At 41.4% G+C, this 27,234-nt stretch overlaps 2 protein-coding genes across 9 annotated transcripts in view; one reads left to right on the top strand and one right to left on the bottom strand.

Annotated features, from left to right (window-relative positions):
* Window positions 1-11,159, bottom strand: part of LOC133387101 (serine/threonine-protein phosphatase 4 regulatory subunit 1-like) — a 69,848-nt gene extending 58,689 nt beyond the window's left edge. Inside the window, exons 1-2 of one of the 6 annotated variants that reach the window (XM_061631167.1) lie at window positions 10,635-10,944; window positions 10,286-10,330 (exon numbers count right to left, since the gene is read on the bottom strand). In XM_061631167.1, the coding sequence (XP_061487151.1) occupies window positions 10,286-10,330; window positions 10,635-10,641 (52 nt within the window). In that variant the 5' untranslated portion in view covers window positions 10,642-10,944. Of the gene's footprint in view, window positions 1-9,931; window positions 9,950-10,285; window positions 10,331-10,535; window positions 10,556-10,634; window positions 10,945-11,033 lie in introns of those variants that run through there. The other 5 variants (XM_061631164.1, XM_061631168.1, XM_061631165.1 and 2 more) reach the window with 5 other exon arrangements.
* RAB22A (RAB22A, member RAS oncogene family) overlaps window positions 10,662-27,234 on the top strand; it is a 117,077-nt gene continuing 100,504 nt past the window's right edge. The window contains exons 1-3 of one of the 3 annotated variants that reach the window (XM_061631175.1): window positions 10,662-11,311; window positions 18,586-18,665; window positions 24,873-24,954. In XM_061631175.1, coding sequence (XP_061487159.1) covers window positions 11,276-11,311; window positions 18,586-18,665; window positions 24,873-24,954 — 198 coding nt within the window. In that variant the 5' untranslated portion in view covers window positions 10,662-11,275. The remainder of the gene's footprint in view (window positions 11,312-18,585; window positions 18,666-24,872; window positions 24,955-27,234) is intronic. The other 2 variants (XM_061631171.1, XM_061631172.1) reach the window with 2 other exon arrangements.

Raw genomic sequence — 27,234 nt, 5'->3', positions numbered from 1 at the left:
CTCACAGCCAAATTAACACTATTTGTGTACAAAAAGAAAAGACAAAAACGGTAATTATTGGTAAGAACCTTGAGACAAATCCTTTTTTGCCAAGGGCCTAAGCATTAAACCAGAGGTGAGAAAAGTTTTCAGCTTGAAAGCCACAGCCCCTTCTAGATAATCTTCCAGGGGCCACATGCCAGTAGTGAACAGGGTCAGAAGAAAAAGTGGGAACAACTAAAGTTAATTTTACCTTTGTACAGTAGGCTGATTTCTACAAACATTTTATTCTCTATCCTCTGTCCAGACAAGCATTATCATAGTTCAAAGACACATTCTAGCCAGGCAAAAAACACTCAAGGAGGGTGCACAATAGGGTCAGTGACAGTTGTGGTCTGGGGAGAAGAAGTGTGGCCGGGGAGGGATGTGATGTCTTGAGGGCCACATTCAGCCCCAGGCCTGAGGTTCCTAATTCCTGCTTTAAGCAATATTGACACTGCAGTCCTATACATGTCTACTCAGGAATAAGTCCCATTAAATTCAAAGGGACTTATTCCCAAATAAGTAGGCCTAGTATTAAGAAAGGGAATTAAAACAATTTTTGTTACTAATACAGTATCTGAGACAGCAACTAGGAATTATGCACGAAAAGGCAGAAGCTCCAAGGAGAGAGAAGGGTACAATATTGCCTGTGTCAATCCCATGTACTACAATATTGACCGCCATTTAGTTGAAATACAACCAAGCCGCAGGTAAGAGGTCAGAAGTATAGAGGGGGAGAGAGAAATAAAATTAACCCAATGGAAGTAGTAGTTGCAGCAGCAGGTGAGCGGGCAAGCAGGGAATAAGGGAAGGTGTGCTCATACCAACAAAATCTTTTCTGTCTTTGAATACTGGTCTCTAATAACTGTCAACACTAGTCTCGGTTTTATTTGCCCTTCACTACAAGGGTGGGTTACAACAATATAAATAATCAAGATTGTAAGTTTTAACTTATTTACATCAGAAAAATATCAACTATTGGAAAATTGTAATCACAGCCCGACTCATTCTACCTCTTTACCCTTTTTCTAAAATGAATCAATGCAACCTATTTAAAATACTGACTGGATGGTGGCAATATTTATTATATAGTCACAAGAGTCCTATAGTCCTGAACTCAGAAACATTTGCATAACAACCCTCTACGTTTTCATGCCAATACACAAAACACTCAAGAGAGAATTGAGAGTTCACAGTCTAAACAAGAGTAAAAGAATCCAGACCTCTGTTGGACTTCTTTCTGTCTGTGGTCTCACAATTTGTTGAAATTAATTAAAAATCTGCCATGTTCAAAGAGTACCTGCAATCCTATTACTCACCTTGCCTCATACTCTTACCTTCATCTTTTGCAGTTTAAAAATTTGAAAAATGCATTGCTGATTTTTATTAATTTAAGAAAATTTACATTGGTGTCTACGATAGTGCAGGCACGCTCAGTAAGAACCAACTATCAGTGTTCTAAAAGCTAGACTAACAGCTGTTTGGCTACTCAGGGGGGCACACCCATGTCAGACATTTATTCCAAATAGTCCTGGCTTCTCCCAAAGAATTCTGGGAAGTGTAGTTTATGAGGGTGCTGAGAGTTGTTAGGAGACTCCTATTCCTGACAGAGCTCCAGTGGCCAGAGTGGTTGAACACTCCGCCCCTCTTCCCAGAGAATTCTGCTGACTGCAGTTCTTTGAGGAGAATATAGCAACTCCTAACAACTCTCAGCACCCTTCACAAACTACACATCCCAGGATTCTTTGGGGGAAGCCACAACTGTTTAAAGTGGAATAAATGTCTCATGCAGATGTGGCCAGGGACAGCTTTGGTATAAATTTGGGTGGGAGACTACATGTGTCTGCTGTAGAAAAAAAAGGGGAAGACCATAAAAAATAGTGATACTGCTAACAATGTTTTCTTTTTGGAAAGGAAAGGGGCTTTCCTTCTGCCCAGTGCCCACCCACCCAGACTGTAAACACACTAGTCACCAGATCAAAGTGTTTCCATTAGCCACACCTGGAGGGGGAACGGTTTGATCTGCTGATCAGCTTCAAAATCTCTTTGAAGCTGACTTTTTTTAAAAAAATGCACTCAAGCTGCTCCAACCAGGTTATACAATAAAAAGGGGCAGGGTTTGACTAGGTTGTGTGGCCGTTTTCAGAAAAGAGAGGTGGAGATGCTCTGGAACAGGCAGAATAGTGAGTGTGTTTCTCCTTCAATCTCCTCCCCCTCTTCCCTCCTCCTTCCTCCCTATCCCTAGCCTTCCTCCCCTCTTCCTCCTTCAGGTCAGTTTCATCTATCCTAAGCATGATTGCACAGGAGTAAATCCCACTGAACTCAATATGCATGTAAATGATAAAACCTGTCCTCACCCTCCTGCTCCTCCCCTCCCTCTCCTTCTCCCCTCCCCCTCTCTTCCTCCTCCCTTCCCTACTCCAGCCAGCCATCCCCCCTCCCCACTTCTCCTCCCCCCATGGTCAGTTTCATCTATCTTAAGCATGGTTGCAGGCAAGTAAATCCCACTGAACTCAATAAGCATGCAAATGATCAAACCTCCCTTTCCCTTCCCCTCCCCCCTAAATAAATATAAATAAATAAAATTTGACACAGATTTGTGGGATGAATGAGTGAAATATAATTTTCTAGGTTAGATTCTTTGTAGAAACTGTAGTAACAGAGGAAAGAAGCAAAGTAAGAAGAACACCAATAAAAATACAAACAAATGTAATTATCAATCTTTGGAGATGCAGTCCTGATTACAGGTGTTGTGCCCCTGAGCATAAGGTCAGTGGTAGCATGTTACCAAATTCTTCCAAGCTACACAGGAAATGGATTGGACTGTAAAAGACCAACCCATATTGTGTTTGCATTTTGAAAAATTTGTAAGGCAGTACAATATCTCAGAGAGGTCAGGTCTCCTGCTCCCCTGGTACATTCACTATAACTGCCAAATTTCCCTGCTTTTTAAAGTTTGATAGAAATATCTGTTGGCTATAAACTGCAAGGTTTATTGCATATTAAATATGACAGATATGACAGATAAACAGGCATTCTACAATAAGACACGAGAACAAAGTAAAAACTGCATTACATTATGTGCTCTATTGGGATGAAAGATCTTTCATGTTGCAATCCTACACAGGCATACCCTGCTTAACGTCGCTTCACTTAACGTCGCCTGGCTATAACGTACATGCTCTATACGCCACAATACCCCGCTTAATGTGTGCGTGCTTTGCAATTACGGACACTTAATGGCATGATGCTGCTGCCATCTAGTGGCGATTTCTGTGAAGTACATGCATAGATAATTGCTTCACTTTAAGTACATTTTCACTTTACATACACGCTCCGGTCCCATTGCATATGTTAAAGCGGGGTATGCCTGTACAGACTTATCTCAGAGTAAGCCCCACTGAACCCAGTGGGACTTACTTCAGGGTAACTATGCATATGATTGCACCCTATGACATCTTTTTCAGAGATATCTGGAACTTGTAAGAGAGTAAGTTTATTTTCATATATTCAGAAGTAAATGTGTAATCTAGACCACTGCACAAAGAAGAGAACCATAACTGTGATCAAGAAATGCAAATCCTTGCATTGAACCAGTGGAGGGCCCTTAATTAGTGTAAGTGGGGCACTATCCACCCTATAACCCCGCCCCCAAGGAACAATCTAATCCCTTTTCTGTTCCTTCCGTTCATATTATATATATTACCTCATTTAAAGACATTCCTCTGTCCAACTCCTGTGCTGGCCAATCATCTTCGGATAGCACAGCCAATCACAATAATCCCCATGGTCCTACCCCTGTCTCCAGGGGTGAAAAATGTTTTTAAATAATAAAATTCCAGTAGGAGTTGCTTTGGGAGAGTAGGGGATCTCTCTGAACCTCCATTTTGATTTTATTTTCTTTGGAATAAACTACCAATCAGGAGTCCCTCAGGAATGCATTGAAAGTTCCATAATATTAGGGCAGGACTATGAAGAACCTCCCCAACCACTCAGAGGCATGCAATTCAATCTGAACCATTCACATGCATGACTTTGCAAGCTGCTTGTGACTCTTGTCTGAGGCTGATTTGCTTTTTCCTTCTTTTGCAAACACCAGGTTGAAGAAGCAGCAAGCACAACCTTTTTTTCTTTTCTGCAGCTGGCCAGCTTACTAGTCTTTGAAATCATCAATGTATCTGTTCATAGTTCAACTTATATCTATACTTAAATTTCAATTTCAGTTAGAGGGGTGGTAGCAAATTATCCCAAAAACACGTTTGGCTGGCAGGGATCTGGTTTCTTTATGTTTGACACAGTACACCCAATCATGTCTGACCAAAGCAGAATAGAGAGGTACCATCACTTCTCATAACCTAGGCAGTATAGTTCTTTTGATACAGCCTAGTACTAAAACCACATTTTTTTACATGTACTGCTGTCAGCCAGATGTCACTCCTCCTGTAATTGTGCATCTGATTTTGCTTAGCTCAATGCAGAAATTTTATCTCTATTGAATTAATTGATTGATTGATTGATATCCCACCTTCCAGTAGGAGCCCAGGGCGGCAAACATTATGTTAGTTTTGTCCCAGAAGATTATCTTGAATCCTCTTTATCTTCTAAAGTATTAGCCATCTCCCACTCCATTTGATGCTATCTGCAAATTTGAACAGCATCCCCTCTAATCCTTTTCCCAAGTAATTTATAAACACAGGAAGCTGCCTTAAACTGAGTCAGATTCACTGGTGCATGTAGCACAGTGCTGTCTACACTGACTGGCAGTGGCTCTCCAGGGTTTCTGGACAGGGAGTTACACCCAGCCGTACCTAAAGATGCCAGGGATAGAACCTGCATGCAAGGCAGATGCTCTATCCACCAAGCTATGGCCTCTCCCCAAATTAAGATGCTGGACAACACTGGACCCAGGACAGAAAGAAGTGTGACCCTACTTGTCACTTCTCTCCAGGTTGATGAGAAGCCTTTGAGCACTCTTTGGGTACAGTTCTGAACTAGCTGCAAATCCATCTAACTGTAGAATCATCTAGGCCACATTTTACCAGCTTGCCAACAAGAGTATTGCATAGGACTTTGTTGAACACCTTGCTGAAATCAAGATATATTTCATCCATAGCATTCCTCTTGTCTCTTAAGCTAGTAACTATCAAAAAAAGAGAAGATTAACCGGTTAGTTTGACACTGACACCTGGAAAGTTTCTAGAATGGATTATTAAGCAGTCAGTCTGTTAGCATTTAGAAATGGATGCTGTGATTACAAAATGCTAGCATAGGTTTCTCAGGAACAATTATTGACAGACTAACCTTAATTGTTCCTGAGAAACCTATGCTAGCACTTTGTAATCACAGCATCCATTTCTAAATGCTAACAGACCGACTGCTTAATAATCCATTCTAGAAACTTTCCAGGTGTCAGTGTCAAACTAACCGGTCAGCAGTTGCTTGGATCCTTCGCACGCTCCTCACTGAAGATGAGGGCATTTGTCTGCCTTCAATCTCATGGCACTTCACCTGTTCTCCAAGAATTACCAAAAACTATAGACAGAGGCTATGAGATTACATATGGAAGTTCCTTTAGTGCCTAGTAGATAGTTACAAACTAATGTTACAAACAAATGTTAGGTTCTTTTTAGCACTTTGACTGTGATGGCTGCAGTTCATTGCAGTCATGTTTTTGACTGTAACTAAGGGATATAAATGTTATTGAAACAAACAGGAGCCAGGATTTCTACTATTTTTACTTTTCAAGTCACAAGACTCCTATGAAAATAGCTAGAGTTGGCAGCTTCTCAGTTGTAAATAATGTTATTATAAACGGTAACAAGAAGAATTAAAAAATGATTTCACATTCAAGTTCTCCTTCCAAATGAATAAGCACTGGCAATTTTGGACAGAAGAACAAAAACAGAGACACTAAAATTAAGGAGAACATAACTTACAGCACAATCAGAGTTTTCCAGAACACTTCATCAGGCTAGATGATAAAACAGAGTACTGAGGGTGCTGGGAGGCGGAAAAGTTGGCGGATGTTGAAACCATGGAGCCTGCTTCTGGTCACTATCTGAAAATACTAAAGCAAGCCACTGAACAGCAAGATCCTAAACTGAAAAGGGTTTTATACCATGAAGATGGGACTTTATTTTCAGAGAGAACATTCCCTCTAGCTGCTAGATAAAGCTATTCAATTTGTCTTCTATTGACTTTTTACCTAGCACACCACCTAAATTAATTTTCACTTTTGCTAACATAACTGCCAAATTTATCTTGATTCCCATTTTCCAACTGTATGTTTTGTCCAAGGATGGTGCTAGATCTGAGTAACAGCCAGATTCGGCAATCCCAGATATGAGGGATCGGGCCTTGTTATGCTTCTTGTTCCAAGCAGATATCTGCCTAGCACTTAAAAAGTCTCATTTGAATGTTGGCTACGCCCTCCCCCATTCCATCTTCACACCAGATGCAGACTCCATGGCTTCAACATCAGCTGATTTTTTTTTCTCTCCCAACATTGCTCTGCTTGCCATCTTGCCTAATGCAAATTGAACAAGAGAACTCAAAAACATACAAGCTATCTTGTGATATTTTGGTTGGCCTAATAAAAGTATTGTCTTAACATGGATTTTGGAATAAGCCCCACTGAGTTTAATGGAACTTGTTCCCAGGCAAATGGAAATACATTTGTAGCCTTATGCACCTTTACTAGAGAGTAAGACCCATGGAGTAGATATGTTTATAAAGTTTATAGAACTGTTCTTAAAAAAACCTATCTCCAACTAAATTTGCAGTAAAGTCTTATATTGCTGTTACACTACTAGAATGTCGTTCATCCAGTAGATTTTAGCTTGGTGTTCTGTCATTTTGTTTTAGTATATATTTTGTACTGATTTTAATGTAACCTGCTCTGGGATTGTCTTGGCAATGAAGACCGGATAAGAAATATTTTAAACAAGTAAACAGTGAAATTTCACTTAAAGAGACAAATCAGCTAAAAAACCTGGAAAATTTCTGACAGAAGGCAAACAAATTTTGATACAGCTAATGAAACTTCTCAGGACATTTGGAATCCCTATGACTGAATGTTTCTTATCTCACTAGGAACAGTTTCATGTTAAATGAAATGCACCCACTGGAAAATCTAATATCAGTTCCAAGTGTAGAATTCTTAAAAAACATCATTAAAGAGACAGCAGTAGGGCAGAGATGCTTAATCTTTTTTTATTATAAATCAACTAAGAACAAGACCCAATTTATCAGGTAGCAGACTTTTAAAAGCCCTATTTATTATTAATCATAATAATACAAGTGTTTATAAAAAGTTCACATAGCATGCACCACCTTAAAAGACACATTTCCCTTTCCTCTCACATAGGAGGGAATGCCTGCTTGGATACATGCATACATCACCTAAAACCAAAGACAGCATATTTCTTGCTTCAGAACTGGAGAAGAGAAGACTGAGGGGAGATATGATAGCACTCTTCTAGTACATGAAAGGTTGTCACATAGAGGAGGGCCGCGATCTCTTCTCAATCGTCCCAGAGTGCAGGACACAGAATAATGGGCTCAAGTTGCAGGAAGCCAGATTTCGACTGGACATCAGGAAAAACTTCCTGTTAGAGCCATACGACAATGGAACCAATTACCTAGAGAGGTAGTGGGCTCTCCAACACTGGATGCATTCAAGAGGCAGCTGGACAGCCATCTGTCGGAAATGCTTTGATTTGGATTCCTGCGTTGAGCCAGGGGGTTGGACTTGATGGCCTTATAGGCCCCTTCCAACTCTACTATTCTATGTTTTTATCCTATACAAATTCAACTGATGGAGTAATGACTATATCATCTAAAACTCATATGATTAAGCTATTAACATTTTCTTAATGGTATGATAGCACATATAGCATAAGACTTAAAATAACTGTTTCTCTCCCCGCCCAACAAGTAATGGGTCCTTATCAAATGCAGCATTCTTCATACACTCTTACTGAAACTCATTGTAAGAGGTAGCCACAATACTTTTCTTAGTGTAAAGTTTGTGGTGGAAGAAAATCAAGCGGAATTGTAATTAAATCTCAAGGGGATTACACATACAGACCCTACACAAATGAAGCCATTATTATATTGTGGTTGCCAAAGGGCAAGGGCAGTAAGCAGAAATGTAAAACAAAGCTCTCTGCAAGACTATGGACTTTGAATGGAAATCTTCTAATGCAACTGAAATTCTGTCTTTTGAAAGCACCCAGACATAAAAAGCATGAACGTTACAATGAAATAATTAAGGGTCATAAGTCATTCCAACAAGTTTGTTTCCAAAACTACACATCAAGAGTTAAGTAACTACCCTCAAGTAGAAACCATGACCTTTATTATTTATCATATTTGAATTTAGTCTTCAAAGGAGTTCAGGGTTGAATACATGGGACTTTCAATATTTTATCCTCACAGCAACCCTGTGAGGTACACTTAGATGAAATTATTTGTCTAAGGCCATACATTAAGGTTCATAGCTGAGTTGAAATTTGCCATCATGTCTCCCCAGTAACATAAGAGAACTGCTCACTGTATGGCTTTTCTCCATAATGTATACATTTTCATACCAAAGCTACACATTTTTGGCTGCAACTGACTAAGAGACTATCCTTGTGAAAAGGGCACTGCATGTGGTGACCAGCTCCCAACTTTACAGTTGTCACATGGAGCTATCATGTAAGAATCAGCCCTAAGAATGCATTTTCACACGTTTTAGTCTAATTTGGGTGCTTTAATTAATGTTGGAAATGCTCCTAGTCCTGGAGAGTTTGCAGATGACCAGCATTTGTTACCTCTGCTGAATTTCAGCACTAAGAAGGCAATATGGATAGTTTCTCATAGGAGCCAATTAGTCCTGTTAAGGAAGGCAATATTATCCATAAGACAGCACAACAATCCCAAATACTAGTCATTTCTGCATGAAAGTCAAGTGCAAATGGAAAAAAAGTGAGCTAGCTAGTGCTGAATGAATAGATGCAGCAATACAAAATTTAGAGTTATGGGCAAATGTATCCTTGAATCAGGTCTACTGATCTACCTTGGTATTCAGTGCAAAATTCAAAACTATACATTGCCCAAATCATTGTGCATATTAATAAAACTAATTAAAGTTTCTACAAAATACAATTAATGCAAACCTAGTGTAGTAAAAGGGGTCGAGGTCCACTCAGCCTTCCATCCATCCGTGGTCAATAAAATGAGTACCTGGCATATGCTGGGGGGTAAAGAAAGGCCGGGGAAGGAACTGGCAATCCCACTCCATATATCTGCCTAGTAAATGTCACAAGATGTCACCCTAAGAGTCGGAAATGACTCACACTATAAGTGCGGGGACACCTTTACCTATTTGTTCCATCAAATGGCAGTTGTTGCTAGATGCTTGCTTTTAAAGGATTTACTACCGCATGAATTGTTTTTGCCAAGCATTTTACAAAGCAAACATAACCAAGTGTGATTGTAGCTTTTGTTTTTTAGAATACACTAATGATGTCACTCATTTGGCATACAATAACTTGACACTGATCTGAATGAACGGGTTTTTTCCCCTTCTATACTCCAAATTTCAAACAGAAATCTTTATCTGACCACCACCCTCCATCATACAGACCAAATACTCTTAAGATTTTTTATACAGAATGCTTAAAGACTTTCTGCACTATTTGTTTCAATGAAATTCCTTAAAAAAAAAAAAAGCAACCCTTCACTGCTTAAGAAGCCATTAAAGGGGGGGGGAGACTTCATCTCCTCCCCCACCAAGATTTCACTATGTCTTAATGAGTATATATTTTTAAATCCTTATGATACAGCAAAAAATCTGCATCTGCACCAAGTGGTTAAAACAAAACAAAGCATGATCTTACAAGGAAAATACGACTTGACAGTCTACCTGACAGAACTGTTACATTGTCGATGGCAACGTGGTCCGTACCCAAACGCTTGCTTTCCGGTAATGAATTTAAGAACACAGTATTCAAGCCACCATCGAACCAAAGCTTCCACTTTTAAAATGAAGGGTTCCCCCCCCCTAAAAATAACAAATTCCCTGAACTCTGGAAGGGGCGGGGAAGGGCAGCAATCATCATCTTGACAACCCTCTTCCCTGCACTCATAATCTTGGGGAGGACGGGAGAGAGAAAATGAGGGAATTTAAAAGGAAGATAAAGATATATATAGTGGGGAGGCGGCCAGCGGTTTCATTACTACTTTTTTTTTCAAAAAAAAATTGAAAACAGTTACTCACAATCATCTAAGTCATCCTGCAAATCCACAAAATACAAAGGGATCCCTACAAACAAAAACAAAAGAGAAAGAGAGAAAGAGAGATGGAGAAAGAGAGAGAAGACACGGGGGGTTGGTGTTGTTTTCCCCCCACAAGATTCTTTTTGGAGAGGAGTCGGATTTTTTTATATATACACACATATATATTAATAAAATATCAACAACGACAAATAAGAGCGCCAACACGCAAAGGTTACGCCACGCTTAAGCACCTTCTCATATTAAGGATATACGACCAAAAAAATTTGAAAGCTCGCGTTGCGGAGAAAGACACACGCAGCAAATCCACAGGAGAAGCGAAAGCCACTTACCAGCCATTTTGAAATGGTCATTGGTGGGGAGCAGAAAAGAGGAGGAGGAGATTTGGGCTCGGAGAAGAGAGCCAGGAGGAGGAGCTGCCTGCGCTCCCTGACCCTCCGCTGAACCCCACGCCCCCCGCAAAACCCCACGCCGACAATAAATCCAGTTAAACAGCAGCTCCCCTTCCTTGGGAATCTCCTCAGCCTTTGCGTTTCCTTTTGAGAAAGGGCAACGACTGATGATAATAAAAGAGGGGGAGAGAAAGCCCCAATTCAGCGTCTTTCCCCCACACCCCTTCCCTCGTTGTGTCACTGAAAGGGGTGGAGAGGTTCAGTCAGGTGACTGTCAATGGGCCGTCCAAGATGGCGCCCGGGTTGTGGAGTCTGAGGAGGAGGAAGAGGAGGATTTACCTGTAACTAGGAGCTGAGGGGGGAAAGAGGAGGAGAGCAAGGAAGAGGGAGGTGTGGGGTTTGGAGGAGGAGGAGGGAGGTCGTGTCTTTTCCTAGGCCTTCTTTGGAGATTTGCTGAAGGGCAAAACTAAAGGAAAGGGAGGCGACGGCCCTTCAATGTGTGCCTTTTTCCAGGGAGAGGCTATGGTGTGGCTGGACTGCGCCTGTGGCTCTTAAAAGCAGCCGCTTCTCTTTCGCTAGCCATGGCTCTGAGGGAACTCAAAGTTTGTCTGCTCGGGGTAAGTAATGGGCGCGGGAGGGAGGGAGTTCGGAGTAAAAAGTAGACACGCACACACATGGAAACAGTGGGTTTGAAATTTTGGCCTTTTTTTCCTTCTTGGAGGAGAAAGGGGTGTTTTTCCCCTTTCCACCATCCACTCCTACTTTCCTTAAGGAGCTTTCAAAAATGTGGTTTCTCTGTCTTTCTACACCAGCATGCCTCAACATGTACTTATGGGGTAGTGGGAGATGCGACTGTCGCCCTCCCCCAAGGGAATACCGTCGAGCTGGGTTAAGATTTACACCCCGATCCTTCGCATGCTTTCTTAAAAGTTAATCTAGCTGTGTTCAGTGAAGGTTATTCCTAGTCCAGGCTCGTATGCATAGGATTGTAACTTTAAATTGGTCGGAATTGTGTTATTGCTCTTCCTGTTCTGATGTGATGCTACTCGTGTACAGCTGCTTGTAGTCCATGGCAATGCATGTTTACTCAGAAATAAGGCCAGAGTTCCTCAGTGGGAGGTCCTCGAACAATCCTATGAATAAGTAAGCATACATAGGATTGCAATGTTGTTATGTATGTTTTCCTGCTAATGAGAAGTATTTTGCTATTTGTTATGCATACTGTTGCTCCAGTACCATCGTTGCTGGATGGACCCAACACCTACACGTTTATGAGTACCAAGGGACTTTTTCATTTTTAATGTAACTTGACTTTTGAAATCTAGGAGCACGAGTTTTCAAAAAAGCCTATAAGCATTCAGAAACAGACTATGTTGATGTCTTTTAAAGACTTGTATGAAGAATAAGCCAGATCCATTACTGTAAAAGAGAGAACATTCACCAGTGTGACAGATACTACCAACCACAGAATGAATTTAAGGAAAAAGATTAGTAGATGCTATTTTCATTTCACCAACCCTCTTTCCTCCTTCACATAACAAAACAAACCCTATTTTAAAGAGAAAATTGCTTTTTAGGAAGGAAAATATAGTTTGAGTCAATGTTTAAAAAAAAATTGTGAGAATAGAAAACTGTCAAACTCTCGGTTCCATCCTTCTTTTGAGAGAAAAGAGTATTTTACAGTGTAATCCTATGCGTGTCTACTCAGAAATAAGCCCAACTGAGTTTGATGGGATTTACTCCCTGGTAAGAACATACAAGATTAGATGCTTAAATAGTGGTACATCCATCTATATATGTATATTCGAATGCTAACTGCAGAATCTCCAGCTACCCAAAACTTAACAATGTGCAAAGAGCCAGCTGGATCAAGTCAATTGCCCATCTAGTCCAGCATCCTATTCTTACAAAGGCCAGCCAGATTACTCCAATGGGAAGCCTGCAAGCAGGACCTAAGCACGACAGCACTCTCTCCTATGGTTTCCAGCAACTGGTATTCAGAAACATACTGCCTCTTACTGACCATGGAAGGAGAGCATAGACATAATGGCTTGTGAACCATTTCTAAAATTACTAAGCAGTTTGAATGTTTAGACTCCCTTTCGGGTTTTATCACATGAAGGCTGGCCACAAGACTTAAGCCACTTCCTCTAAAGGTATGCCATTGTTCTCAATGAAACCATATATAGCATGTGCATTGGATTCATAGTGGCAGAAATAGGTGGCTGTGGTGTTTTGAACCATAGACTCTTGACCAGTTGAATGTTTTGCCCTTTGTTGTGTTTCTTCTTGGACATATCTATCTGTTCTGTTCATAGCTGCTTAATATTCTTCCAGGTATATTACTGGAAGCGTGTACAGCCTTTCATTAAATAGGGTGGGGCTGTATGAGTAAGAAGTATTACAAACACAGTCTAACTAGTTTAGCACCATTTAGTTTAAGTTGTTTACTATGCAAATCCTAGAGTTGAGAATGAGAGCTTTTCGTAAGCAGTACCTGCACATGCAAATGTTGCCATACTATAGTGCATTCCGTGACAGCATAGAAGCATCACAGCATTCTCCAACGTTTTAAAGTGCTATAATGCTTGGAATTGAACATTAGTGAGTATTGCATCCACATACAAAGTGTTGTTCAGCCTTGCATAGTCACTTGGGAGTAAGTCCCGGTGATGTCAATGAGACTTTCCCTGATGTAGCTGCAGTTAAGATTGCATTTTCCCTACCATTGTCTCATAATATACAGGTGGACATTTTTGTTAAAACAAAGTATACAATGGTAAACCTAAAATGTTGAGGACAAGTCAATTGAGATATGAGTTCTTTATCTCACAAAACATTTCTGTGATGCAGTGCTAACTCCTTAATTTGTGCTGCTGGAAGGTGTTAGGATGTGTTGGATAGAGTGCTGCCACTGAGGCCCCTGCTGCATAGGAAGCGACCACAAGCAGTAGCCTACAGAAAGCCCAGAAATGCCTGCTACAACTTCTTGGGATTGGTTTCAGTTGATGTGGCCTGATGATGTGGACAAGGTGCTTGTGATGATGTGGACAAGGTGCTTGTGATGATGTGGCCAGCAATATGCCCTCTCAACCTTGTCCTTCTTTGCTTATTAAAGCTTGCTGAGGGGGGTTGACCGAGTGGATCCATGGTGTGGTCAACACATCAATGCGGGAGGGAGTGCTTCCAGCTGCCCTGAAAGAGGTGGTGATCTGTCCGCTCCTGAAAAACCCAACCTGGACCCATTGGTTTGTGACAACTACTCCCGGTCACAAATACCCCCTTTTCATAGAAGGTGATTGAGAGGGTTGTGGCACAGCAATTGCCAATACTCTTGGATGAAACAGATTATCTTGACCCATTGCAGTCTGGGTTCAACTGTTTATGGGACTGAATCGGCCTTGGTTGCCCTGATGGATGACCTTTATTGGGAGAAGGACGGGAGAGTGTGACCCTGTTACTCTTACTTGATCTCTCAGCAGCTTTTGATATGGGCCAACTTGGTGAGATGGGTATCGCGATAGAGGCACTGTTTTACAGTGGTTCTGATCCTATTTCCAGGGTCATTTTCATAGAATAACATTGGGCAGGTGTGCTGTGGAGTGCCGCAGGGTACCATTTTATCAGCTATGGGATGGTGGTTCCCAAGTTCGGATAATTGGTCAGTTGCCTGCTTTGGATGGGGTTGTACTCCCTCTGAAAGAGCAGGTTCGTAGTCTGGGGGTGCTCCTGGATCCATCTTTGTTGCTAGAGGCCCAAGTGACCTCAGTGCCTAAGAGTGTCTTTTACCAGCTTCGGTTAGAAAGACAGCTGTGGCCGTTTCTGGGCCGGGATAGCCTGACCACTGTTGTCCATGCACTGGTAACCTTCAGGCTGGATGACTGTAACGCACTCTATGTGGGGCTATACCTGCAGCTGGTGCAAAATGTGGCAGCGAGACTGGTCAGGGTATTGCCAGCATGTCACCCTACTGCTGAAAGAATTACACTGGCTACCTATTAGCCAGGGCTGTGGAGTCGGAGTCTGAAGCAATTTTGAGTCAGAGTCGGTAGAAATGTACCGGCTCCGGCTTCAAAATAAAATTAATATTTTAATATTAATATTTTAACATAAATCAATATACATTTGACATTTATGAAGGAGTCGGAGTCGGACAGTGGAAAAATAGACGAGTCAGAGTCGAAGGTTTGACGTATCGACTCCACAGCCCTGCTATTAGCTACCGGGCTAAGTTTAAAGTTTTGGTGTACAAAGCCCTATACAGCTCGGGACCAGAATACCTGAAAAACCATCTTACCCCTTATCTACCCAGTCAATCACTGCGCTCTGCAGGTGAAGGCCTCCTATAGATACCATCTGATCAGGAGGTCCGTTCCACACAAGATAGGAAACAGACCTTTAGTGTAGTGGCACCTACCCTTTGGAATTCCCTCCCCTTAAATATCACCTACTGAAGACCTTCCTCTTTCAACAAACCTTTTAAGTAGAGACTTTATCCCAGTCTGCGTCTGTGTTGGAATTGCTTTTTAATATGTTTTAAAGCTTTTTTAAAAAAAAGTTTTAAAAGATGTTTTGTTCTAATAAGTTTTTAAGTATGTTTTGTTTTAAAGTTTGTTTTTATGATGTTTTAGAGTAGTTTTAGTGCTTTTGTTTGCTGCCCTGGAGTCCTACTGGGAGGAAGGGCAGGATATAAATCAAATAAGTAAATAAATGGAGCTAGGGCTTTGGATCCATTGAATGCAAAGCTCCACAGATCCCAGAAGGGGCCAGATCCTTAGCTGTGCCACCCTAGGGCTGGGGCAGCAAAAATAAAACAAAAACTGCTCCACTTTGCTACAGGCCGTGGGTTGGGTTTGCTCTGTTAATCTAGGTACGTTCAATGGTTAACATACATTTCCCCCTTCCATGCTTCTCCACTGGTAAAAAAAGTGTGTAAAATAATTTTTCCCTGTTAATAGATATTTCATACTCTATTTAAGCTTATAAAAAGCTGAAAAGGCACTGTCTGTTTAGTCAAGTAAAAAGGAAACAAGGGAAGAGATGACTGTATTATCTAAACTTCTTTAGCAAGGTTAACATGGGTAAATTCAAGTGGGGTAGCTGTCTGTTACAGCAAAAAAAAAGTTGTATGACGCTTAACAGATTTATATGGAAGTTAGCCATCCTTGTCCCAGAGCACTTGTAAGCATCTAGTTTTATCAGTGGCCCACTTGAGAAAGGTGGGGGGGACTTTCTGGCAAGATCTGTTGCCAGTAGTTGTCATTGTGATGTTCCTATATTAATGTATATATGGTAGGTGTTGTTGTTTTAGAAGATACATGGTAAGTGGAGTGAAAGAGGAGGGGGAGTGAATGGGCAGTAGAATGCGAGATGATTGGCTGAGTGTTTAAAATGGCTGAATGTATAAAAGGAAGAGTGAGAGTGGAATCGGGGGGGAGAAGAGAACTGAGTGGGTTGGTTGGTGGGGTTTAGAGAGTTGTTTGCCAGGAGGGAGGTGGAGTTCGGATTAGTATTGAGTAAAACCATATGCTTATGTGCCTTAAGAAGAAATCTTGTTAATCTTGTTAGCTTTGTTATCTTTAATAAATACTTAATTTGGTTTACCAAAGGCCTGATCCTTGGCTGGGGTTTCACAGACCAGAAGGGAGGGTAAGGTAATGACCAAGGCTGAAGGGGAACTGTAACAAATGGTGGCAGCGGTGAAGAGAATAACAATACCAGTATTCAGAGTCTCTGGGAATACTAGTATTGGGACTTTACTGGTGGTTGCCTAGCAGGGGGATCTGTTGAGATCTGTGCTAGAGCGGGGAGAGAAACCATAAGAGAGAGCGGTCTGGACTGGTGGAGTCCCTGGTGGTGCCTAGAGACAGGCAGTAACCACGAGCAGGTAGGAACCTGACAGGGAGAGCCAAGGAAGGACGCATCACAGTCATCTCTCCATACTACTTTTTACCTAGGTTGGAAGTAGGAGGCCAGGCAGCTCTTTTCACGTGGCTGTATTTTCCCCAGAGGTTGCCATTTGCTGATTCCATTTGCTGATTTGCTGATCTGAGACTGGCACAGCTGGAATTCAAAGTTGGGTGGGAAGATCTTTTGCCTGAAAGTCAACAATACTTGAAGGTTTTATTTCACTCGGATATAAGTAATAATTTGGGTTGTACTTATTTTTCTTTTTTCACATTACCTCCAAAGCATAGATTTGGGAGTTGGAAGTTGGGGGTAATGCTTGGCAGTGGCTCCGCTCCTACTTGGTGGGTCGTCAACAGAAGGTAGTGCTTGGGGAACACTGCTCAATACCCTGGACTCTCCATTGTGGAGTCCCACAGGGATCGGTACTGTCCCCCATGCTTTTCAACATCTATATGAAGCCGCTGGGTGCAGTCATCAGGAGTTTTGGAGTGCGTTGTCACCAGTACGCTGATGACACGCAACTCTATTTCTCCTTTTCACCTTCCTCAGGTGAGGCTGTTAACGTACTAAACCGTTGCCTGGCCGCGATAATGGATTGGATGGGAGCTAACAGACTGAAACTTAATCCAGACAAGACCGAGACACTGTTAGTGAGTGCCTTCTCTGCCCAGATGGTGGATGTTCACCCTGTTCTGGACGGGGTTACACTCCCCTTGAAAGAACAGGTTCGTAGCTTGGGAGTTCTTATCGACTCTTCCTTGTCTCTTGAGGCTCAGGTAGCCTCAGTGGCAGGGAATGCTTTCTACCATCTCCGATTGGTAGCCCAGCTACGTCCCTATCTGGACAGTGACGACCTCGCCTCAGTCGTTCATGCTCTGGTAACTTCTAGATTGGACTACTGCAATGCGCTCTACGTTGGGCTGCCCTTGAAGACAGTTCGGAAACTACAGTTAGTCCAGAATGCAGCGGCCAGATTGTTGACGCGGACAAGAAGGTCCGCTCATATTACACCCGTTCTGGCTCGTCTGCACTGGCTTCCTATTTGTTTCCGGGCTAAATTCAAAGTGCTGGTTTTGACCTATAAAGCCTTACACGGCATGGGACCGCAATACCTGGTGGAGTGCCTCTCCCAATATGAAACTACCCGTACACTGCGCTCAACATCTAAGGCCCTCCTCCGAGTACCATCCCATCGAGAAGCTCGGAGGGTGGTGACTAGAAATAGGGCCTTTTCGGTTGTGGCTCCCGAACTATGGAATGGTCTCCCCGATGAGGTGCGCCTGGCGCCGACGCTGCTATCTTTTCGGCGCCAGGTGAAAACCTTTTTATATTCCCAGGTATTTTAATGCGTATTATTATATGTATTGTTGTATTTTGCTACTGTTTGATTATTTTTGTTTACCTTTGTTGGTTTGATTCTATTGTTTTATTGTATTTATATATTCCTGATTGCTTTATTTTATGTACACCGCCCAGAGAGCCCTTGGGCTTAGGGCGGTATATAAATTAAATAAAATAAATAAATAAATAAATTTCACCCAAGCTACACCCTCTGTTGAGCACATTGATCTGGAGGATTTGGATTAATATAGGGAGCGTCTGTGGAGCTATGTAATCTGCAGGCACATTACAGTCCTATGATATGTTGGAAGTAAATATTTGACCTTCTTTATTCTAATAAAACTACATGTTCTAATACTCCATAGTTTAGGAGAGGAAAATAACTCTAGCGGCTACTACCTTAAAACATGAGATTGAGCTCTAGATGATTTCCTATACGTGTTTCAATCATAAAAATTATTTTGGTTTTAAACATAATTTTTTCTTGTTCTAATATTTTTGTTGCAATATTAACATTGAGGGGAGAAACAATTTTATCAAAATTTAGGATTTTACTGCAATTGCCATAAAAATTGGTTATTACTATTGCCTAATTTTTTTTCCAAATTATCTTAAAATTGTGTGGGGGTTTTTCTTTCAGGACACTGGAGTGGGGAAATCGAGCATTGTATGGCGCTTTGTAGAAGATAGCTTTGATCCCAACATCAATCCAACAATTGGGTGAGAAACTGAAAAAATAACAAGCTATGGAGATCCATCAGTAAACATCTGATCTTTGATATAGAAACATTTCGCATACCAGTATTAATGTGGGTGTAAAAGCAAAAATACATGTAAACTGTGAGTTGCTTTACAAATAAGCAGGAAACTACAGGTGGGCCCTGCTTATACGGCGGGTTCCGTTCCGGACCCCCGCTGTAAAGCGGAAATCGCCGTAAAGCGGAACCCCATTGACGACAATGGGGTGCATTGCGCCAAAATGATTTCAAAATGGCGCGTGATGGAAAAAAACCACCGCAAAAGCGGAACAAGCGCCTTAATGCGGGGACTTTCCCTAATTGAAAGCCGCCGCATTAGCGAAGTGCTGTAAAGCGAAGCGCTGTAAAGCGGGGCCCTACTGTAGAAGTCAAGAACACTAGTGCTGACATAGCGCTGGCTCCCTTTTGGCCACAGTTCAGAGATCAGGAGATGTCTGTTCCCTTCTACCTTACCTGCAATTGAAGAAAATGTCAGCACTGGGCTTAACTAGCATTTCTGTTCAACCAGGGTTTCAAGCTGTATTGTTAACATGGATTTCATAGGGAGCTCTTGTTAACATTAACATGAGCTCAGTTGGGAATCTACATTTCCCTTAATGTTCACTGTAATGAGTAGAGTGGGTGGAAGGAGATGATCGGCTTCTGATTTCCCAACTACAACTAAATGGGAGCAAGTGTTTTGTCTGCATTGGTCCTCAGTGTTTGACCTGCTGAATTGTATTAAAGAAGTGTAATTATTCACATACTTCATAATTTATAAACTTTTATATGGAAAATAAGCAATACATTTTAATAAATTGGAGAGCTTCATTTACAGATCCATGAGCAGAACTGTAAATTCCTGTCCAGTGGTTGTCATGGTTGTGAAACATTGCATGGACAACACTTTCCACAATTCTATATATAGGAGCTTATGGTTCTCCAGAGAAAGAAACTGGAAGCACAAAATGCTAGGTCAGAATTGCTCACTATAGAAACAAGTAATGATTATAACTAATTTTAATTTTTGGGGTGTGCTGGATGCTCAGTCTTCTTTTGCTGTAACCTGGATACTAAAAGCTGTAAAGAAGGTTTAATTACTCATATTTACTCTTCCAGAACACAATAAATTCTGTACTGATTTTCAGCAGACTAAAGGCCAATAGAAGCCAATGCTTCTTCTCTTGAAGCAAACTTAATACTGTCACTCCTAGGAACATTCCCTCATCTGGGAGCAAGGACCCACATCAAATGCAGAATCAAACCTTATCCTCTTCAGCTGATTGACAGGTGGGCGTGATTTGGGGGAAAGTGGCCTCTGGTGCAAATTGGCCCACTGGCTAGAGGTTCTTCACCCCTAATGTACCATCTGATTGCAGGGAGGGAGTGCTCATCCTAAACCAGTGCCTGGAGGGCATACAATCCATACAAGACAATCCATACAAGACAGAAGTACTGCTGGTCAAGGGAAAAACTGCACCAGAGATGGGTTGCAACCTGTTCTGGATGTGGTTGCAGTCCCCTTGAAGGAGCAGGTCTGCAGTTTGGGAGTCCTCCTGGATCCTGCCCTGCTGCTTGAATATCAGGTGGCTGCGGTAGCCAGGAGTGCTTATGGCCAACTCACTGGTCTACCAGGTGTGTCCGTTCCTGTAGGCAGTTGACTTGGCCACAGTGACACATGCATTGGTGATATTGAGGCTTGATTACTGTAACTCACTCTATGTGGGAATGCCTTTGAAAACGGTTCGGAAATTACAGTTGGTTCAAACTGCAGCAGCCAGAATGTTAACTGGAGCAGAGCGCAGGGAGTATATCACCCCTGTGCTTTATGGACTCCACTGGCTCCCAGTTTGCTTCCGGGCCCAATTCAAAGTGCTGGTTCTGACCTTTAAAGCCCTAAACGGCCTTGGACCATTGTACCTGAGGAACCACTTATGCCCATATGTACCTGCCCGGGATTTAAGATCATTTGCCTGGTCTCCTGTGCATGCCTGGAGTGAAAGACCTTAGACTGACAGGCACGTGGGAGAGAGCTTTTTCAGCTGTGGCCCCTAAGCTTTAGAACACCCTACCCCAAGAAGTCCACTCTGCTCCCTCCCTGATGGTTTTCCAGAGACTTCTGAAAATGATCTTGTTCCAGAGAGCCTTTGGGAGGGTCTGAAGGTAGAGCCTGACACTGATTTTATGCCTTCTGCGTTAAATTTTACCCTTGTAGTCCCCTTTAGTACCACTCCCTATATATATGTGTATGTGTATGTGTGTATTGTATTTTATGTATTTTAATTGTATTTTATGTATTTTAATTTGTTTTAATGTTTTTGTGATTTGATTGTTTACAATTTTATTATGTACGTGTTTGATTTTGTTTTTGTAAGCCGCCCTGAGTGCCCTATTATAGGGTAGAAGGGCGGGATAGAAATAGTTTAAATAAGTAAATAATGTGGACTAGTATTCTGACCCAGAAACAGGTAAACACAGTTTGTTGTTGTTGTTGTTGTTGCACTTAACCACTGCAGGTAAAACATGTAGAATACTAGCAAAAATTCCTGGTAAGAAAAGATACCGTGCCCATAGAATTGGACTTTTGGAAAGGGGTTCTATTTTATCTTTACTTGCACTGGTGCAAGCTACTCAGCTTTTTGTGGCTCATTTGAGGTATGAACCTTGCCACTTGAAGATCATATTTATAAGGTAACTAGTATAGCAGGCTGTGTGGCAAGACTGCTGCTGGTGGCTCAGCACAAGCTGGAAGGTAGACTTTCCCACAGACCACTTGAAAATTCATGATGATCTTGGTGTACCACAATGATTTGTCTGCCTGTTGTAGCACTTGTAATGTGTTGTGCTACATGCTATTTGATTTTTGATTGTAGTTTATTGTTTCTTTTGTTTCTTATATTGTGTTTTACTGTATGACAACTTGCATTCCATAGAATTCAAATTGTAATACAATAAAATACGAGAAATAAAGGAAGCAATAAAAATACAATTAAAAATTAATATGAATATTTAATGCGCACATGCAGCAGACCACCTGGATGAAGCTTGTAGACCGGTGGTGGTCCACAGACTACAGTTTGGAAACCCCTGATCTATGACATAGACTGTAGGCACTGCCAGACTACGACCAAGATGTTTGCTCTGTGGCAGCCTGGCAGTGGTTGGGTGTTTTATTTTGTTCTCTCTACTTACAAATCATAGTGGTGGCAACTTGGCAGTGCATGGCTGGCAAAATGCAACATGGGAAGCAAAGTGCTTCTGGAATCTCAGAAAGCCAGATATAAAACTAGACCATCTGGAGAAGAGATATCCTTTTTCATAGTATAGCCTTTCCCTTTGTCTGATTTACTTCTTGTGGTTGTGGGGTGGGGGGAGTGGAAGCTAAAACGTGCCACAGGAAGGAGGACATTCTTTCTTGCTAGCGTAGCCTGGTCTTTTCATCTTTCTCTAGTGCAGCCTAGTCCCTTCATTTTTAAACTAGGTTTTTCTCCCTGCGTTCCTTGGCATGATCTTTCACATGCTGAGAAGAAGGCACCCTGCTTCTGCAGGTATAGTTCATCTAGACATGCTTGCCTCCACGGCAACTGAACCACACTTAGTTCATATGGAAAACCTGCTAAGGTGAAAGCAGGAAGTATATAAGCATTTTTCTTAATTGCTTACGAAAATTGATCTAGTGTGATGCATGTTTATCCAAGTTCAGTTTTAATATTAACATGCAGCATTCAGAAACAAACGTCATGAGATTGTCTGTTTGCACGGATAACAGTTTAATGTAACACATAAGCCTGTAAAAATATTTTTGGCTTATTAAACAATTTGAGAGCATTGGGGAAACTATTTTGCACAAAGCATTGTTTTTCAAAAGACAAAGAGCTTATGGCTTTATCTGCTACCTTGCATGCTTCTACATTTTAGATAGAAGAAATAACTGCTAAAAAGGCTTTATAGTCCAAATGTTAAAATAGCATCTGCTTTTTAATTTCATTTTGCTTAAGATAAAGGGCTTTTTTAATGTTACCTTAGAGTATTTTATTCGCAACATATCGTTGTTGAGTGGCATCGATGTAAAATAAGAGGTGGCGCAAGCACTAAACACATTCTTTGGTGTTCACCAGCAAAATAATGTGGATAAAATGGGTTATTGTTCAATGTAAACTTAGGTTTTTTAACTTATTTTTTGCGACAAGGAATTAGGTCATATTAAATGCCATTGTAGTCTCTCTCTCTCTCTCTCCCTCTCCCTCCCTCCCTCCTTACCCCCCTGGTGTGTGTGTTGGGGGGGGGGTGTAACTATTAATACAGCAAGAGGCTACCATAATTTCAAGGACTCTTCCTAATGCAGATGATATGCTACATTTCCTTCATACAGTGGTATGGAGTTTGGATGTGCCTTTCTTCAGGCTTATCCATGCTTGCAATTTTACAGAGGAAATACAGTGAGAACCAGAAGTAAGCGTGTGTGCATATTTGTAACTATACGTGTGATTACAGTGACTCCCAAGAGTTGTACAGCAGTTGCAGTAACAGCTGTAATTTCATGTTCAGATATGTGCATGTTCTCATCACACAGTTTTTTTTATTTCTCACATGACTTATAGGCATACACAAGACCATGGGGGGAAATTAGCAGCACCACTGGAAGTATATGCTGGCCCTTAGGTGGTTTTTACAGTTGGGAGAAGATTCAGCATTTGCTTACGCTTTCTTGGCTTATAGTGAGAGACAAATATATATAACTTGGAGTTATCCATAATTAAGTGCTCTGATATTTTTCCCTATAGTTAGCTTGTTGTTTTTTCTTACAACAGCCCTGTGTGATTCTCAGTTTGCAGTTGGAGAAATGGGGAGACCATCTAGCAATTCCATTTCTGAAAAGGGAGTTTGATCCAGGTCCATTTCCAACAATACTCACTGCACCATGTTGGCTAATTATAATTAATATTGTAATGGATTGAGTAATTAGGTCTCAGTTGTCATAGATATGCAGAACCTGAATCATGTAGAATCGCAACTTTCCGTTTCATCCATTTTGTAAAAAAATATATAGCCAGTTTATTAAGTCAAAAAATGTTTTTAAGTGCCTTCAGGACTGTAAACTATCCTGAGCAGATCTCTTTTAATCAAGAATGGAGTTCAAGGCAGTGTGTGTTCTCGATCTGATGACATCAGTGACTTCAAAAGGCTACAGTGAAGCTATTTTGACTTGAGACTCATTTCATTTCACATATTACTCATTTAGATCAGCATAGGTAGATTTGTGTAGAAAAAGGTTGCCTCTCTAAACTTGAAGCCACTTAGTTGTACAGTTTAGGCTATTGATCTTGACTCCTGTAGGATGATTGCCCACCTTGATCATGTACATAAACTATTTTAGATTTCATAAAATGAATCCAGAGAATAACCATGTTGGTTTGATTAATGACAAACAAAATTAGCTATCCTCTTTTTTAGTATTGTATTGGTCGGCTCATAAATGCAACCTTGTATTAGAGTTTGGACTAATACAGTTTTTAATCTTTTTCTTACCGGGCAAAAAGAGAGCTTCATTTTGCTAGTATACAGGGGATATAGAAGGGTTTCTACAGCTTTGTGCACCATGTGCAGTGCTTGAATAGGGTTGGGGGGAGGTAGGAAGACCCTTAATGAAATCCACATGCTTCAATCCATGACTTCCCCAATTCTAGCCAAATCATGCCTCCATAGGCTTCTAAAAACGGCAACCAATGTAAAATTTAAGGGGACTACAGTGTCTCTTCCCCCCCCCCAATTATTTGATCACTGACAATGAGGTTGAATTTTGAGTTTGCAGGTATTCACTTCCCTCTGCAGTTTGGGTCATGCTATTGTAGAAACCAAATTGATTTTGTTTTCATCAGTGATCCAAAAGAGAGTAGTCTAGCTATCTTCTTACATTAGCTGCCCTAAGGTACAATTGGATTGTTGTTGCTAGAATCATTTTCCTGCCCTTTTCTTTTCCAGATAAAGAAAAGATAAAAATGCAAATCTTATTTCTTTCATGTTTAAAATGACATTAATAGATATGTCTGGCCAGTGAGTGAGGGTTGTGCATATCTGGATTCTGTGCAATGCTATGTATACAGGAACCTGATCTTTAGTGTTTATAGATAGGAAGAGTTATAATTTTTGGTGGTGGTGTTTTTTCATTTGGGCATTCAATATTTTTCAGAGCATCTTTTATGACCAAGACAGTGCAGTATCAGAATGAGCTGCATAAATTCCTAATATGGGATACAGCTGGGCAAGAACGAGTAAGTAGATAACCCATTGCTTTTTATTTGTAAAGAGGTATGGTGAAACCTTTCTGTTCATAACCAAAACACATATGGCTATATCTTTCCCCCTAGTTAAAAGCATGTTCATAATGCCATTCTTAATGTGCCATAGTCGCTTATAGGTGACCATGTTTAATCTGTGATAATAATTGTCTACTTTGAAATTTCTTATTCTTGTTTCTCTGATTACCCAAACTGTGAAATAATATATTGAGATAAAGAATGGGGTCATACATTTTATCTTCGTGGATTTACATTTGTCTACGTCTTATGAAATTTGAAATATAAAATTTATTCTAATGTTTCCATGGATTAAAATCTTCTGTTTATAATTCTCAGCATGGCTGGTTTCTCAGATCAGAAAGCTGGCGATGGATTGCTTGAGATTTGACATGCATACTGTAATGTACAGAAAAAGGCGATGGGCAGCAGCTGTCCCTTTAACATGTAATTAGTGGTTTATGTTCCTGTGGTGGAGGGTCCCACATTAAACTAACTTTGCAAGCTGCTCCTCTGACTTAAATAACGGTATAAATGTGTTTAATTTGTTTTAGCTTTGACAAGACAGCTTGAAAGTAATATAGGATGTATATTTCTGCCATGGGAACTTGAATGAGCTGCATTTCATGCTTTGTCATTTGTAATATTGTTGGTAGAACTTTTAATTTTCACTGAAGTATTCCATTTATGAATAGTCTAAACCTGGCACAGGGACTTGGAATAACTGTGCTTGGAAATTTGAAGTGGACCTCTTTTAAAGCTCAAGGGCAATTGTTGGGGGCAAGGAGAAGACTCTCAGTTTAGTTTTGATTGGGCTGGAAAGCAGAAAAGGAACTTTCTCTCTGCCACCAATCATGTCCAGCTAAAGATCTGCCAAACCATGACCCCAGTCCTAAACTGTCCTGCTTTGAGGCATCCTGTCTTGTTAGTATGCATTACCTCTTAAGTTTTTTTTCTTTGTATATCTACAACTCTAGTCAGCTATTAGCTTTCTTAGGAACGTATACTGAGAAAGAGCATTGGTCCATCTAGCTCAGTATTACCCACACTCTCCACTGGCTGGCAGAAGACCTGGGGTTCAGACGAAAGTCTACCTGGAGATGACTCTGGGACCTTCTGCATGCAAGGCAGATGCTCTACCACAGAGCTAGATCCTTTCCCAATTTTTTTAAAGTTAGCTTTGTGATCAATTGGCATAAAAGGCCAAGGCCTCAGCTGCTTTCTCTTCCTGCAGAGGCCTGTACTGAAGGCCTCTTTCCACACATATGGAGTTTTCTGTGTCTCATATGTGCCTGCACCTGCATGCGCACACACATGTATCTCTACATACCTACCTTGCCTCTGTTTGGCAACTGTAGGGGCAGTCCTCAGGGATCCATATTTGATCCAGTAGCCTACAAGTGATAATCCCTGTCTCACATGGTGGTCTGTCCAGAACAGAGCTTGGAAAAGTTACTTTTTTGAACTACAACTCCCATCAGCCCCAGCCAGCATGGCCACTGGATTGGGCTGGTGGAAGTTGTAGTTCAAAAAAAGTAACTTTTCCAAGCTCTGGTCCAGAATAAGAATTAGAATCTGGAACATCTACATGAAACCGTTGGGTGCGATCATCCGGAGCTTTGGAGTGCGTTGCCATCAGTATGCTGATGACACGCAGCTCTATTTCTCCTTTTCATCTTCTTCAGGTGAGGCTGTCAATGTGCTGAACCGGTGCCTGGCTGCGACAATGGACTGGATGAGGGCTAATAAACTGAGACTCAATCCAGACAAGACTGAGATGCTGTTAGTGGGTGGTTCTTCTGACCAGATGGTGGATGTCCAACCTGTCCTGGATGGGGTTGCACTCCCCCTGAAGGAGCAGGTTTGTAGCTTGGGGGTTCTCCTAGAATCATCTCTGTCACTTGAGGCTCTGGTAGCCTCAGTGGCACGGAGTGCCTTCTACCAACTTTGGTTGGTGGCCTAACTACGTCCCTATCTGGACAGGGATAACCTGGCTTCAGTTGTCCATGCTCTGGTAACCTCCAAATTAGATTACTGCAATGCACTCTATGTGGGGCTGCCTTTGAAGATGGTTTGGAAACTGCAGCTTGTGCAAAATGCAGCAGCCAGATTGGTAACAGGGACCAGATGGTCCAAACATATAAAACCGATTCTGGCCCGCTTGCACTGGCTGCCTTTATGTTTCTGAGCTCGATTCAAGGTGCTGGTTTTGACCTATAAAGCCTTACATGGCTTGGGACCACAATACCTGATGGA

Source organism: Rhineura floridana, chromosome 6, assembly GCF_030035675.1.
Source record: "Rhineura floridana isolate rRhiFlo1 chromosome 6, rRhiFlo1.hap2, whole genome shotgun sequence".
NCBI lineage: Eukaryota > Metazoa > Chordata > Lepidosauria > Squamata > Rhineuridae > Rhineura > Rhineura floridana.
The sequence above is the reverse complement of the archived record's forward strand: the minus strand, read 5'-3'. Positions and strand labels throughout refer to the sequence as shown.